The 16,360-nt window shown below is 41.3% G+C and overlaps 1 protein-coding gene across 1 annotated transcript in view; it reads right to left on the reverse strand.

Moving 5' to 3' along the window:
- MAP3K8 (mitogen-activated protein kinase kinase kinase 8) overlaps nucleotides 1–12,611 on the reverse strand; it is a 15,047-nt gene extending 2,436 nt beyond the window's left edge. Inside the window, exons 1-6 of the mRNA XM_010079849.1 lie at nucleotides 12,276–12,611; nucleotides 10,612–10,614; nucleotides 9,368–9,532; nucleotides 7,590–7,851; nucleotides 5,184–5,290; nucleotides 1,021–1,173 (exon numbers count right to left, since the gene is read on the reverse strand). Coding sequence (XP_010078151.1) covers nucleotides 1,021–1,173; nucleotides 5,184–5,290; nucleotides 7,590–7,851; nucleotides 9,368–9,532; nucleotides 10,612–10,614; nucleotides 12,276–12,611 — 1,026 coding nt within the window. The remainder of the gene's footprint in view (nucleotides 1–1,020; nucleotides 1,174–5,183; nucleotides 5,291–7,589; nucleotides 7,852–9,367; nucleotides 9,533–10,611; nucleotides 10,615–12,275) is intronic.
- Between the last annotated feature and the right edge of the window lie 3,749 nt (nucleotides 12,612–16,360).

Genomic DNA, 16,360 nt, shown 5'->3' on the forward strand with positions numbered 1-16,360 from the left:
GGAAGAGTAAAAGTGAGAGAATTCATGGGTTGAGACAAAGACAGTTTAATAAGCAAAGCAAAAGCCATGTGTGCAAGCAAAGCAAAACAAGGAATTCATTCACTACTTCCCATCAGCAGGCAGGTGTTCAGCCATCTCCAGGAAACTGGGGCTCTATTATGTGTAACTTGGGAAGACAAGTGCCACCACCCCAAATGTCCCCTCCTTCTTTCTTCCTCCCCCAGCTTTATATGCTGAGCATGACGTCAAAAGGTATGGAATATCCCTTTGGTCAGCTGGGGTCAGCTGTCCCAGCTGTGTCCCTTCCCAACCCCTTGCGCACCCCCAGCCAACTCGCTGGTGGGGCGGTGTGAGGAGCAGAAAAGTCCTTGGCTCTGTGTAAGCACTGCTCAGAGTAACTAAAACATCCCTGTGTTACCAACACTGCTTCCCGCACAGATCGAAAATAGAGCCCCATACTAGCTACTATGGAGAAAATTAACTCTATCCCAGCCAAAACCAGAACAGCTGGGCTGATTAATTAGAACAGAACATGTAACTGTATATAATCCATCTTTTTAAAAATCGGATTTTATCATAAATTTAAAAACTCAAAGCAACTCCAAGCAAGCCTAAAATCTGGCGCAATGCAAATGCACCAGATTTCTGTACCACACTGGAAGAACCAGAGAATCAAATCTGCCAGGCTCCAGTTTTTATCTGCAACTTCTAAGCAAAACAGACAAGCAGAACACAGATGGACTTGTTTCAATCAAGTTTCATGCTGTTCTAATCCTGTCCCTGCAGTAAACCCAAGGCCTGTAAATTGTAACACAAACCACGGAGATTACTCCAGCTCAGCCTCTGTCTTCCCGTAAATGATCAAAACACACTTCTTCCCTCCTTCTACTGAGGCAAAAAGGATGATATAATCTCTCTGACAAATATTTTAGTAGTTTTTATATGACTGAAGCTTTCCCAACAAGAGTAAAGGAAACCCTTCAACTGAAACCGAGCTATGGCTGTGCTAAGGACACTTACAATATAGAGGTAGGATGGATATGCAGAACGAGGATATCTGTTCACCCAGGGTGGGATGCCGGTTTGCATATGAATAATAGTAGCACCCATGCTGTAGATATCTGCTTTTGTTGTGTGGCCTCTGCAGAGGATAACTTCAGGACTCATGTAAATCTGTGAAGAATAGTAAAAAAAAAAAAAAAAGATTAATCAACAGGGGAAAACAACAAACTAAGATGAATTGTGACATTTTGTGATCCTGGAAACCCCTGTCTGAAGGGATGCATCCCACTAGTATCTGCAGCCTAAAGACCAAGCACCATCTGGGGAATAGGATTTTTTTGCTCTGCACATTACCACAATCACAGAGATTTTCTGGTCTGGCATCTGGACAAACTCATATTCCAGGTTTTCCCTTGCCAGCCAGGCCACAGCTCCGTGGCTATGGGATTCAACCAAGCAGTGAGAGGCTGAGGTTCAAGCCATGGCTCTGCTTTGTTCAACTGGACAGCAGGAACCTTATCCCTCCACAGCAAAAGGAGATGCCTGAATTGCCAGTTTGTTTTGCCAGACTCTGCTGGGACTGCTCCATTCTGCTTGAACAAGATGGGCATTGCACTAGGCTAAAGAGAGAGGGTAACCCCACTGCTAGCCACTCAGCTGGGGGTAGCTGAGTTAAATCCCTGTTACACTGGATACTACCCAACTCTTCTGGGCACAACTGACAGATAGACACCTTCCTGTCTTCCTTACTCTTCTCCTCTCACACCCTTATCCAATAACCTGCATGTTGGGGCATTACCCTAAGACATGTGACAGGAACAAGCCAGGTCTAAGGCAATGCATAAATTAACAGCCAGGTCTCTTAAGTCCTGCTGCATACCCCTTCCACCAGGTTACCCCCACACCAGCGATTAAGGCAAGCATTCCTCTTCCATCCTTTTTTTTTAAACCAAAAATTCTAATTTTGTTTAAACCAAAATACAGTTTCCATCCAACATTTCACTGAAACGTTTGGATTTGTCAAGAAGGATCTGGTGGGAAGCTCCTGCCAGCTCCAGGCAGCTAGGAGAGCAGTGGGAGGAGAACCAGACGGGCGGGATGCAGGAGGGAGGCACACCCCGTGGCTGGCAGGAGCTGCCCACATGCCTCTGCCACCGCCACTGGCCCAGGGAGCAGGTTTCAACACAACATCACAGAGCCCACAATACACTAGGTTAGAACGCTGTCCTTTTTGCTTCTGGTTTCTACTTTTCCCTTACCCAATTTCCCTCTAAAGAAGCCAAACAGAACTTTAATTAGTTCAAGTCACTCTGCCACAAAGAATCACACTAAAAGCCATTAACTGACACAGGAGCAGGAAGTTAAGTCATCACTGCATGGTTTGACTACTTATTACCACAGATTGAGAATGGCTGTAGGGCTCATGCAAATTCCAAGGAATATTTCCCAGTAAATCATATACCATATCTGCAAACAGAGCTTCAGATTGGAACTGTGTGCAAAGGTTCAGGCATCTACAGCTGCTGCTTACTCCTATCCATTGCTTTCCTCAGGGCTAAGATAGAGTAAGTGCGTCTGCACCTGCCACGTTTAAGTGTCATAAGGAGCAAAGAACAGAATTTCTACTTTTGTAAAAAAGAACCATTATCAAATACAGTGCAACTTGAGTGAAATCTATATAAACAAAAAGCAGCTGCCTTCTTGAGGAAAAAAGGATGCTGGAATAAGAACCTGTCTGCAGTTAAAGAGTGTGAAAATGGTCAAGATGCACCTTGATTGCACAAGGACAAAAAAACAAAAATTAGATGTGCACCAAAGCTGTGATTTCAGACTGCTTTAGACTGGCCTAAGCCTCTGCTGCCACCAAACTAGGCAGCCCAAGCCCCAGGTACCTTCCAATTCCCACTCCTTCCTACTGCTGGGCTGGCACTTGTCTGCCAGTCAGACCAGAGACATAACCCAGCTAAAAACCAGTCCTTTTCCTCACGCTGTGCTAGTTTTAGTTTAGCATTCCTGAAAAATCACACCTCCATATTCAATAAACCTTAGCAGACAACGTTTTCCTCCCCTCAAATGGTTGTAACTGAAGCTTTTATATTTTAACAAAGTGACAGAAGCATAACAGAAAGTGTAGCAAGAACCTAGAAAAAGTATTTTCTGCAGAGCAGCTTCATCACAGCCATGGTATATCGTGCTGCATGTGTTGTACACACACTGTTCAGAAAACTCGGGTTTTTCATGCTACACCAACTAAACAAAATTTAACTAACTTTCTGTCATTCTGCCCAGAGTTGCAACTATTCATTTTCATAAACACGAGGAAGATTCACTACATTCAGACTTTCTTTGCTATAGAAGCGAATAAAAATCCTAAATCCCCAGAGGAGGACAGATGAAAGGTAACTCCAAGTGCCACTTAATTTGTGGACATGAGTCCCTGCCAATACCAGACACAAGAGAAACCAGCCAGTTGACAGGCACAATGCTGCGTGGCAGCAGTAGAGCCCTGAGAAGGGGTTGCACAGCTATGTGCAGAACCAGCACTCCTGCACCACTTCTTAAAGCTGCACAATAGAGAGTGCAAAACTCAGGAGAACTTTGGCGAGTCAAGATCTTACTTTGAAAAAATGTCAAGAAAGCCAGTGCTATCAAAGGCTGCAGAGGGCATTTGTGGGTGACTGGATTAGGCACCCCACAGGGCTGAACACTGGCACTGTGGAGAGGAAGATGCCTACGAGCAAGACTATGAACAGAAAAACCTATAGACCAGCATTCACGATGTTCCTGTAAGTCCTTGTGTGGTATTTGAAAATCTTCCCCAACACTCTCTCCACACTCTTCCTTCTGGCCCTCAATGCTGTGGCAGAATTTGCCGGTTCCAAGGAGTAGCTACTTCTCCACCGAGACAGCCAGGAGCGGATTATCACCAGTCCGTGCCACAAACCTGGAAATTTCCTGTTTACACACATCTCCATCCTTGGGAAACACCCTAACAGGGCTTCCAAATAATTCCCAACATTTTTCTTATTCTCATTTAGAGCACACAAAAGCCCCTGAACAAAGAAACAAAAAACCCAAACCAAACCAAAATAGAAAAACCACAAGGCACGCACAAATGCCAGAAAGCATGCTGCTTCCAGTACAGCATTTTAAGCTCTTAAATCCCTTGACTAGAAAGACAGTGAAAACAAACGTTCAAGTATTTTTCCAAATATCTTGAAAACAAATAAACAAGCCTGACATTCTGCAAAAATCTTGGTTTATCCTACCCTTTCAAGGAGGGAAACGCTCTTTGTCAGCTATACAAGTATCTCCTCTAAACACATGCCTATGCTGTGGAAGACTATCAAAATGGTAAGTGCCAACATTTCAGCTGAAGCATTTCCTGTAAACAAACTCCTCTGGCAACAGAGAGCATGCAAAGCCACATTTGCAGCAGCAGCTACCCAAGTTAATGGTTGCTGCTTAGTTGTTTGCTAAACCTACAACCTTGGAAACACTTTGGCATGAGGGTAGCCCAAGAGGTGTGCAGGACCTCTGTGCACATTCAGAGTAAAAGTCACTGAGAACATTTAAAAGGCCCTCACCTCCATCACTGTAATGCCTTAGCAGTTTACCAGATAATCATCAACCGTGCCACCCACAACCCCCAAAGGACAAGAGGTTTACATGTAGACAGGGAACAGAGCTCAGAAATGCTAAGGGATGAAACCCAGAGGTCTGTAACTTCTGCAGTTTCAAAGGAGTCAAACTACTGTGCTGAGCAGGTCACCCCACTCCATAGCTGGTATCTCAGAAGATATCTTTGCTAGAGCTAAGAGCCAAATTCCAGTCTGAAGAGTCTCTGACCAGCAGCTGATTCACTGCAAACAATCCTCAGAGTGCTGTTCCTTTGACTTCAGCTAACATAGATTTCTCTTTGACTTTAGATCTTATAATCTCTACCAAATGGGACTGCAGAGAAGGTGACATGGCTTTCAAAGTGTAACACCTGATTCTCCATTCATCAAGTTGAAAATAAAAACATAATTCAGATTACATTAATGTTTGTTTGTAACTTTTTGTAAGTTATTATAAAACTCTTTTGTCCAAGCTTCTACCCTCAAGCTCCAAATTGAGCCTAAGCATCACAACCATGGGAGTAATACAACATAAGGGATTTTGTCCCTCCAGCTTCTTACCTCTGTTCCTCTAAGGTCTTTGGGATAGTAAATGTCTTCAGTCATTTGAACGCTTAGGCCAAAATCCACCAAAACAGCCTTAGTTGACATAAAGACAATGTTGCTTGCTAAAAGAACAAAAATGACAGCATTTAAGTTTCTAGCATCTTGGGCATTTATTTTGCAACATATTTCATTTGGACATTAGCCTGAAAAGGGAGATAGCACAACTAGTCTCTATAGCCCACACAGTCCTTCTCCTTGCCAAAACAGGTTTGTTAGTGATTGGGTCCAATTTTAAATCCTGTCTTAGAAATTAAACTGGACTGGTTTACGTAACAGAAGAATCAATGTTTGCTCTTTTTCTTAGCTTAAAAAAAAAAAAAAAAAGAAAAAATGGCTGAGGGTGAGGGAGGAGGGTGGAAGACTTGTAGGCACCTCGGCACAAGGAGACTTGCTCTGAAGATGTTTAATGGTCTCCAAGGTGGAGAGCATGCTGTGCTGGCTATAAACAACATAACTGTTGGTCACCAAGAGGTTTCTCTACACTAATGATTTAAATGAAGACAGAAGTAGAGAGGAACCAAGGCCCCTTCACAGCAGCCCCACCAGTCTCCTGCACCCGTCAGAGCAGCTCAACGTGATGACAGAGGACAGACTATGGCTGCAAAAGTAATAAAAGATAATTCCAATCTCCCACCGAATTGCAGCAATATCTAGGAGCTTAATTCACTTTCCTTCATAAAATTCTGCCTAAGGCACAACTTTGTATGCAGAGGCTTTCTTTGCAGTTGTATTTCTGATACATTATTTATGAAGGCAGTGCTCTGTGTAAGCCTTGAGAAATTCTTGTTTGCTGTTTCAGAAGATGGGGACAAATGAAGTCTCCAAGTTATACAACAGAAACACCTTCTTCCATCTTGAGAGTGCCCACCGTGCCCACCTAGTGGGAAGACGTGGGCTTGATTTCAGCAGTACTGGTTCCTGAAGCAATCCTTCACCTATCTGCTTCCTTACTAGTGCTACAAAACTATGTAAATACATTTGTAATTTTAGAGATACTTTTGAAGATATGGATGTTAAACACCGCATAAGGGACACTGCAGAGGGCACACTGCCGCAGTGCAGCAAGCTCTGCTGCCCGTCTGGGACTGCACCAGCCCCAGCTTCGGCAGGCTTTGAACTACAGTTGCCCCCACCACATAACCTGATGATTTAACTGCTTTCCAGACAAGGGTTAAAATGAGTGGCAGCACTGAATTGCTCCTAAAAGCCAACAGAAAGTCCTGCTCCCCTTCCTGGCTCAGGGGACTCTTTCTCTCGCTAAAATCCCCACCTCCTCCTGCATCAGCAGGACAGAGACTCAACGGGAGCGGGAGTGCCCATGGCCAGGAAGAAATCAGAGATGTTTGGGGAACAGCCTTTTCTATCCATTCTGCCTGGGGAGGGAAAACACACATCTCGGCTCCCTTGAGTGGTCCGTTAGGGGCCTGGGTTCTCCAGCTCAACCCGTGGAGCAAAACAGCTCCCCGCAGGCAGGAGCGTGGTCGAGGTTTGCAGCCTGGCGACCATCAGCCCTGGGCTGCCTCCACCTCAGCTCCTGCCCTGCGTACAGTTAAACAGAAAAAGGCACCACGTTCACAACTAATGTCATTGTTACTGCCCATTACAATAAACCCATAGGAAGGACTCTTACTACAAGCAAGAAAGCCCAGCTAAGGGGAAAATTAATCCATTTTATAGTTGTCGTAATCTCAAAGGCTTACATCTAAAGTACTGACCCACATTAACTAAAAAAAATATGCAAAACCAGAATCAAAATCTAGCAATTCCTGATAATGGTCTTCTGTCAACTATTTACTGTAACACTTCAGTTCAAATATTTGTATTTTAAACCCCCAAGTTTAGCAAAACTTAACTCATAGAAGAGATACAACTTCATTAGAAGCACTGTTACTAGAAAGGCAGAATTTATCTGTCTGCTGGGGGAGGTGGTATTTAATACTAAATTAAATGTAATGCATTAAAATTAAATTTTAAAGCAATTTCATACTAATGTATTAAATTTAGGTTTAATATCAATATGTTCTGATTATTTGTACATGTTAATACCCAGAGCTTTTTAAAAGTAAATATACACTAAAATTTTCAGTAATTGTTGAAAGAAAAAAAACAGTACAAATTATTTAGTTACAAAGTGGCTCATACTGAGGAACAGCCATGCAGAAGCATTAAACCTAAAAACAGGTACAAGTGGAAGGTGAGCATGGAAGCACTCGGGATTGATTCACATGGAAAGAGGGATAGTGGCTTAACACAGACTGATAATTTTGCAAGGCTACACACCCCAGCTCAGTCCCAGACTTTCCACTGGACCCCCAGCCCAGCTTGGACCAGAAAGCAACCCAAGGAATCACACACACATACGTTTGATATCGTGGTGGATAATCCTCTTGGAGTGGAGAAAGTCAAGTCCTTTCAGAATATGCTTTGTCACCCAAATTATTTCAAATTCTCTCATAGGACCACAACTGTCCAGCTTTTCCATGACAGACCCTCCCTCTCCAGCTTCCATAAAGAGATGGATCGTCTCATCCCACAAAATAGCACCGTATAATTCAGCAATGTTTTCATGACGGAAACATGCCTGTATTTCAACATCTGACGGTTTGAACTGTTCCACTGGGACCTAGGACATTGAAACAAAACCACAGAAAAGCAGCTCAATAAACAAGTTATACGTACTAACACTAGTTCTCTATACTAGTATAGATTAAAATAGAAGGAAGCACTATCTACTAGTTAAAATACGGAGATTTATTTTGATCCTCTGACTTGTCGTTCCTTTCCAGTTGAGATAGATCCTGTTTAAAGTTGAGAGTTTTTGGAATCATGCCCAAATAAAAAGTGCAATCTTCCAGAAAAAGCAATGTAGCAAGAGTTATTCCCGTCAAAATCCAGTAGTTATGCAAAAGCTCTATGCAAACTTCCTGGTGAAGGAGACAAAAATCCCACAGTTTTTTCCATTAGCTTTGTGCAGTCTCATCTGCTCTACCAGAACTATACACTCGTCTGACACGTGGATCAGTGCTCGCAGCACTCAGCACAGTCTACAGACTAACCACGCTCAGAACCATTACTGACCTCAATTCAATCCTTATCAGTGCTGTTCTATGGCTTACGAGAAATGAAACCACCTTTCAAGTGATCACCCAGCAGCACTATATTTATTTTAGAAGTACTGACGGCAGATTGTTAAGACAATAAAGAGCAGTGTTTGCTCACACATGGAAAGGCTACTACCACTCTTTTTATTCTCCGTCCCTCAGACTTGTGGCTCTGAACCAAACAAGAGACTAATATTTCTATTGCAATGAGAAATACTGTTTGTATTTTCAGAAACATTAGGACACTTGAACTCTGCAGGGGGTTATGCAGAAGCGGCAAACGAAATCTGTCCCCATGTGGATACACTGGCTGCAAGGGAAGGCCATACAACTGCCTCCCCAACTCTTTCACACACAGAGGTAATATAGGTACTTACTCACAAGGGGAAGGGGACATTAAGCAGTGTCCCAGCTGAGCATTTTACTGGCCCTAAATATTTACTGCTCAATTCAGAATAGTATGTCAAAAGGTAAAGTTGAAAGAAAACATTAGTTTGCATAGAAATAGGGGCTGCTCTGCAGTCTTCTTCAGATATCTCACAGCCTTATGCTCAGTCAGTGCCCAAAACACAATGAGAGTTGCATGTAAGCTGAGCTCCCAGGGACACTAATGGCACAGGAGTAAAGAAAACTTAGGTCTGAAGACCCCATTTAAAGTACAAGATCCTAAAACCACCTGCAGCAACAGGGTTTTGCTATCATCTTCAGCAGGGACGTGATCTCATGCTGATATTTTACTACCGTGAGTACAGCAGGACAAGTAGAAACCCTGCTACGCCTGCACCACAGCAGACCTGCCCACATGGCAGTTACACATACTTCCAGATACTTCCAAAATGACGACTGTTACAGTCTCAGAGACAAAAAATTAGAACAAGTTAATAGTTAAAAATGTGCATTTTCCTACCTTGTGTAGGCCAACAAAACAGGTGATCATCAGCCTGACAGTGAAATTTGATGCTGACATATATGAAAATATACTGTGTGTATTATGTAATACAATATTTGCTCAGAGGTAAAATTACTGAACTAACATACCAGTTTGCATGCCATTCGTTTCTTTGTTTCTCTATCTTGTGCTAAGTACACCTTCCCAAAAGCTCCCCGAGGAATAAAATCAGAGCCAATATTCCTGTAAGTCAGCTTCCACGGAAACAGGAGCACATCTGAGTCGATTTGATAGCGGCCATTCTTGGGTGTGATCTGTGGAGTTAAAATAAATTTAAAAAAATCACAATGAAGTTAAAACTACTCCAAGCCTATATTAATTTTATACATGTAGTATAAAATAAATGTCACATACATGTGCATGATGCACGTGATCTGTTCAGCAGTCTTTATTTAGAAACACCAAATGGGAACAGCATGTGAGGTGTGGCATTCATTCACAGCCCAGGCACCCACGGTTCTCTCCAGTGACTAACTTGCAAAGTGTAAGTTGCAATTAATTGTCTTGAAACAACAACAACAGCAGCTGGGTTAATGAAATTACCCACCTCTTGTTATTAGATTTACCTGCACATGTTTGTCCTTCCTGTAATCTGCTAACTTGTTACACGACATACCTGTTACTCACAGGCTACCTTATACCATGTGAGCAAGAGTTTCAGCATTTCCCAATATCACACGTACTGCTAAGGGAACACATTTAATTTTTCCATCTTGTATCAGAGTTTCTGCTGCTTAGTAAAAGGTCAGAGAAGTCTGCCATGATTTTACCTGCCACCTTCTTCTGGTTTTACACTGTATTTCCAAAAAAAGAGCAGGAGTCACACTGCCTGATTTAGGTGGGTAATGTTGGGAGCTATGGCTCTCTATACTGTTAACAAGGTGAGGACAGCTCCTCCAGGAAGCTATTTAGAGCATCTAAGTCAGTATCTTGCTCTAAATCTTCCCCCAAAACAGCTCCCTCCCTCTGCATGAGAGAGAGAGACCAAACTCCTAACTACAGCCATGTGAGTACTGCTTGAGGTTTGATGTCATTTCTTCAGTCTCTTAATATTCTCTCAGCTAAAGAATTAGTAATCTTTCCTGGGAATATGCTGTAATTCATTCAGGGATATGCAGTATTGTCAGTATTTTGAATGTTTACTGTTACTTTATTAAAGATTCTTGAAGATATGTAAAAGCAGATCAAGGATATTTATCACTTCATGTCTGCCACATGGTCTCACATACTCAGCTCTTCAGCCACCCCTTTTCAAATAACAGCATACTAGGAAGATTATTTGGTTTAGATTTCTTTTTAAGACTCAATACATACAACCTGTCTGTGCTTTAACTACCTTCATGTTTTTCAATTAGGAAAGTATCTTCTTGACTACTAATCTGTCATTTGTGACTGGTATCTACATGAAATTATTTAATTCTTAGAAGGTCTTAATTTTAGGGAGGATAAGTTCTTAACTGTTGGGGGGAGGTGTCTTTTAATAAAAAGTATTTTGCTTAGGATATGCAGAATGAGCCTCCCTCTACTTATCAGAGCCAAGGTAAAGACTCTAGCAATCTGTACATCTTGCCTGCTCACTTCTGCATTTCAAAGGGTTGAGACTTGCTAATTCACATGGGTTACACCTATCCTGGAAAGTGACACAGACCGAGTGGAGTGGATTTGCAGAGCAAGAGAGCAACGACCACCACACTGTTCATATTTTCAGGAGGCATTCAGGTGTAGTTCCTAGCCTGCTCTGGTGGAGCGAATGCTTATCTGTGGCTGTAATGCATCCTCCAGTTTAGTTTAAACTGAAAGAAACCCAGTTGGTGTGCTCCAAGACCCTTGTGCTGTGAGCCACTGTGCAGTCAGTGGGGGTCACCTGGCAACCAGAAACACTCCTGATCCTAACTCAAATGCTGTAGATATTTACCGTGCAGATGCACCTGCTGAAATGCATGCACAGGTAATGCCCTGCCTCCAATCCTCAGTTGCTCAATGGATCACGTGCACCTAATAGCACTTGGTTCATAACAATTGTATGCATCTACAGAAACAACATGCAAGCAAAACAACCACGAGTATATAGAACAGTGTCTATCCTAAGTATAGGAAACATTTAGTATTAGTAAGTGTAATTTCAACGTTACAGAGTTTAAAAAGTGACTGTTTTGCAATACTGCAATGCTCCCTCCAAATCAGAATTTCACATTTGAGCAATAAGCAAGCCACAAGAAATATAAAGCATATTATATACAAGATACTTAAAATGATAGACGTAGAACATCTTAAGAAAATAAAGCAGCAGCACAAACATACGAATAAACTTCGTTTTCATAACTGATTGTTTCCAGAGCAACTGGTTTTAAAAATAAGTCCAATGACATTCATATCTACAGATGCTTGTAGAACACAAATAATTTTAAGGAAAAAATGAACATATCTTAAAACAACACATCTATATTTGAATTTAGCAGTGTGTGATATTACATAATATTGGAATTCTGAAAGTCACAGTTGATACTTTATGCTTTTTCTCCTTACATTACTACTTTTTACATTTTGTGCAGACAGAGTGAATTCAGCAATGCTACCAAAATAGATCCTAGACTTTTATTTAGTAATTTTGCATAATGAACTCTTTTTATTGCATGAACACAAGGCACTGGAAAACCTTTACCATCTCTCAAACCTGTGAGCCATCATAGTTGTGGCTTTTGCTCTTTCACTGCATGTCTCAAGTTCATATTCAATGTTGGGAAATGTTTTCTAATGTCCAGGGATACCAAGAGGTAACATAGAGTAGATCTTTCTCAATAAAAGATCTTTCTCCACAGCTGCCTGAGACTACAGAGACTAGACATGATAACCTCAGAGATCCCCTCCAGTCCCAGGTTTGCAACAGGAACAACAGCCTGACTGTTACTCCTGGGACTGGGGGTGTTCTTTATTTAGTTTCATTAATAAGTTCTATGAAGGTCTACTAATTTTCAAGTAAAAAGGAAAGAGACATACCATATTCAAGAGGATTCCAGATTCTTGCTGTCTGCATCCTTTACATTGTTTTGCAGTGTTAGACACCTGGTTTGCAAAAGCAAGCAGGTCTTCCACGGTCCCATATTTGACGGAGGACATCAAAGAAACCTCCCTTTCACAAAACAGTAAAGATTCTGCACGTTCTTCATTTTGATTTGCCTCTTCACACATTGTAATTAAGCTGTCTTCATAGACTGCAAGGTCTCCACCTGGATAAAGGTTTTCCATGATGTCTATCACCTCAGACATATTTAAATTAGTTAGCAACAAGTCAATCTCCTCTTTGCTATCACTACCCGTACTCATATACTCCATTACTGTCCACTTTGCAAAACCACTCCTGAAAAAAAAAGAAACAAACAAACTTGAAAACACTTTTCAACTAAATTTGTTTTAGCAAAGTAAGAATGAAAAGAAGCGATCAGGGTGATAGGCAGCTCATCATTATACAGTTAGATTTAAAATTATTAAATTATATTATTCAGAAAATCATAATTAGTAGACTGGGTGAAGAGGAAATGGAGAAAAAAGTCTTTGCTAGTCATATTTTATTTAGAAGTTATTAGTGAACCTCTCCTGTCATGTATTCTTGGAGTTTACTTTGATAAAGCTTTTCATTAGAGGAACTGGCACAGTAAGGAAGCACAAACTAGTTATATTTTGCTGGATACAAAAAAATGAAGGAGCACCCTCAATACAAATTAAGGAATTCATTATTTGGAAATGAATGACAAAGAAAGATATAAACATACTCAATTAGTTTATCCCTAAGTTTTTATGAGCAATTTATGTGATGCGTCCAGAAAGAGAAGATCATTCCACGAGTAATAGGCATCTGTTGGTATTATTGCATAAAGCACAAGTAAGTCACCACCTGAGATATATGATCCATTTTTTTTGCAAACAACTGACCAGAACTAGACTTGAACTGAATTTTTCACCAGCTCTACAAGAAAGTCAGAAACTGAACTATCACAAAAGCAATGAGCTTTTGAAGCAGTTTCCAGCAGCTTGTTCTACCCTCACTATTCCTAACAGTAACATTTTTCACATAAATCTTGACCTTTTTGCTGAAGTGGACTTTCACTACTAAAAACTGGACTCAACATGCCAAGAAGTCCTTCCCCCCCCCCCCCCCCCCCCAGGTTTCTAGTTTAAGCCAGAGAGAGTTACTCTATTCAAGTTAAAAACTTATGCATGGGTGGTCATTAAAATATTTGCACAAATAGTTTTCAACACATAAACGTCTAGGAGCACTTACCTTGTATTTATCCTGCTTACATCACACAAAACCATCAAAAACATCTCAATATAATCCCTAAAGTCATCATGTTTCTTGAACCCATATTTACCACTGATGATAATTTCACAGTGTTCTCTAGCAGTCTATTAAAAAAAGCAAAACAAATAAAGCCATGTTAGACGAGCTTAAGCAGAAGGACTGGTTTATACTCATATGATCATTTGCTTCACAGGCTTCATGGAAAGAAAAACTAGTAATCACAAGGCTGAGATAACAGGGGATTTTTTGTCATAAAGAACAAAAGATGACAGCAGAAAAAGATTCAAGCTAGTGTATGATCATCCAGATTTCCAAGTAGCATTGAAAAATAAGTTTTCCATGGTTAGATCCTGAGCTTTATTCTTTGCTAATAGCAAAGAAGAGAAGGATCTCCTTTTCCTTTAGCAGAACTGAGCAGAGCATGCCCTATTTAGAGAGCTCTCATTTCCCTTTTTCATAATCCACTGCAACCATCTATTTTGGGCAAAAGACAACAACCAGACAAAACACATACTTAAAAAAAAAAAAGAAAGAAAAAAGAAAAGCAGCAAGCACAACCTATTTATCTCAAGGACAAGCAGCATACTCGGTCCCCTGCGGCCACGAAGCAACGCTATTTACCCAGGTACAGTTTCTGGTTATGATCATTATCTTTCTTACCCTCCCCGCAAGGACGTGGAAGCTTTGTGGCACATATTTCTCATGGGTTAGAGCATTTACGTCAGCTCTAATGTTGCAGAAAACCAAGTAAAATGACGTGGCTGGCTTAGCGAAGAAACTCAGACCACGTGCTGCGTGTTTTAAAGGCAGGACAGGCCAGCTCAGCAGATGCAGCAAAGGAAAAGGCAAGGGTGCAATGCACTCCTTTTCAAACCCCCGGGGTGACAGTGGCAGAGCAGCACCGCACCCCCCTGTCCCCCCACAATGGACACAGCGACTTTCACCAGCACGTTACACCAGGTCACCCAGCCTCAAGTCAACCTGACGGCACCCCGAGCATTAGGGCAGCTGGGAAGGAAACTCCGTGGTCACTAGCGCTACTCAAGCGGGGAGCACCCAGGCTTTGTATCCGGGGTGCTGAGAGGTCAGGTTTTTCCAGCCTACACAAGAAAGAAAAGATGCTAGGGGTGTTTTCTAACCCCTAGCATCCCTCCTTCCTGCTCTGTGCCCAAGCTAAAGGCTGTCAACAAAGCCTGAAATTATTTACTCTTTGTGATGAAGGAAATTTCTATTTTCCCCCACAGCAAGACTATTTATTATTCATTGCTTTTTCTGGTGCTGAACTATTGGGGGTGGAGAAAAAAGAAACAGTCCAGTCATAAAAGGAACTGAGAGACTGCATGTGAAAAGTCAGGTAAAGTTAGAAACTAGTCCTGAGGGACTTTCTGAAGAAAAACACAAGCCTCCAGATGCTCTAGTCTTTTGTGGATAGAGACAAGTTCATACCACAATTAAACTAATTCACACTCTGATAACGTTTTAATGCACAAAGCATCTGTACAGCTTAGACCAAATGCAACTTTCCACAAGTACCAGCTCTGCTGTTCCTCAAGATGTTCCCAAACTACAGCACGATATTAATAATAATTTTGACAGTTTCACTAGTACCCCAAAAGCTTTGAATAACAAGAGAAAGTGACTATAACCTGCATATTCTCAGTTCCTTGCTTTTAGTGCTTGATAAAAGCTGCAGACCTTTAATTTTCCCCTATAACTAGCAAATTCTAAACACTAAATGTTCACATAATGAGAGCGGTGTCTAGACTCTGTAAAGCTGATTTTTCAAATTATGCAGCAATTTATATAATATAATTCCACCACTGGCAAAAAAGGGGGCCAGTTACCAATAGGGAATTCATTCTCTCTTTTTCCCCTAAAACCTTATACTGGTATCTGTGCTGAGCACTTAAGTAATGTTTTAAATCATTCTATACAATCCAGTTCAATGAAGAAATTACATCACTAATTATGTTTTACTTATGTTCTTAGTTAAAAAACTGGTTACCTACAGTGGAAAAATAAAATGAAATGTAAGCACTTAAGTCAGTTGCTAAAGCACAAGACTCTTTCTCCAGTTCTACCACGATTTCAACATCATCATATGAGTAATTTGAAAGCCAAAGGTTTATTTCCTCTATTTATCACAAGTAGCTTTTCCTTAACCCCCTTTTTTTCTGAGAAGCGGGCTGTTTGAGAGCATCCTTATATCCACCATACTAAAATAAGAGCAACTGGATACCAGACTTCTGAGCCCCTGTGGGATTTTTTTGTGTCAAGGATCAACAAAGCAAAAAACCAAACAAAACCTACAATAAAAATTAAAAAGCAAAAAACCACCACAACCTTCCTCCCCTAAAAAACTAACCAAAAACTGCATAGACTGGCTCAACACAGTCATATACCCATAATAAAGCTCTCTTGTGCTTCTGTTAGGGAATAATTTTTTAGTCTCAGTGGCAAATAATTGACCACCAGTGATGAAAGTAAGTCCTTTATGCTATTAAGAAAAGTCATTGGCAGACCTTGAAAATTAAAATCTCTTTGGAAAAAAAAAAAAAAAAAGTTCTGCTGTTATGGGACAAGAAATAGCAGCAATTTCAATGTCTACATCATTTCAGATTTTCACTAGGAGAAAAAACAAACCCAACACACAAAAACCTCCTGGCACTGCCAGTGGCAAAAAGTCCACCTCCAGCAGAGCGGTGTTTCAGTGCCCCCCTCCTGCCCTGCAGCCCCCCGGGGACAGCACAGGTGACAAGAGACCAAACGACTCCGGCGGCCA

This window comes from Pterocles gutturalis, unplaced genomic scaffold, assembly GCF_000699245.1.
Source record: "Pterocles gutturalis isolate BGI_N339 unplaced genomic scaffold, ASM69924v1 scaffold29934, whole genome shotgun sequence".
NCBI lineage: Eukaryota > Metazoa > Chordata > Aves > Pterocliformes > Pteroclidae > Pterocles > Pterocles gutturalis.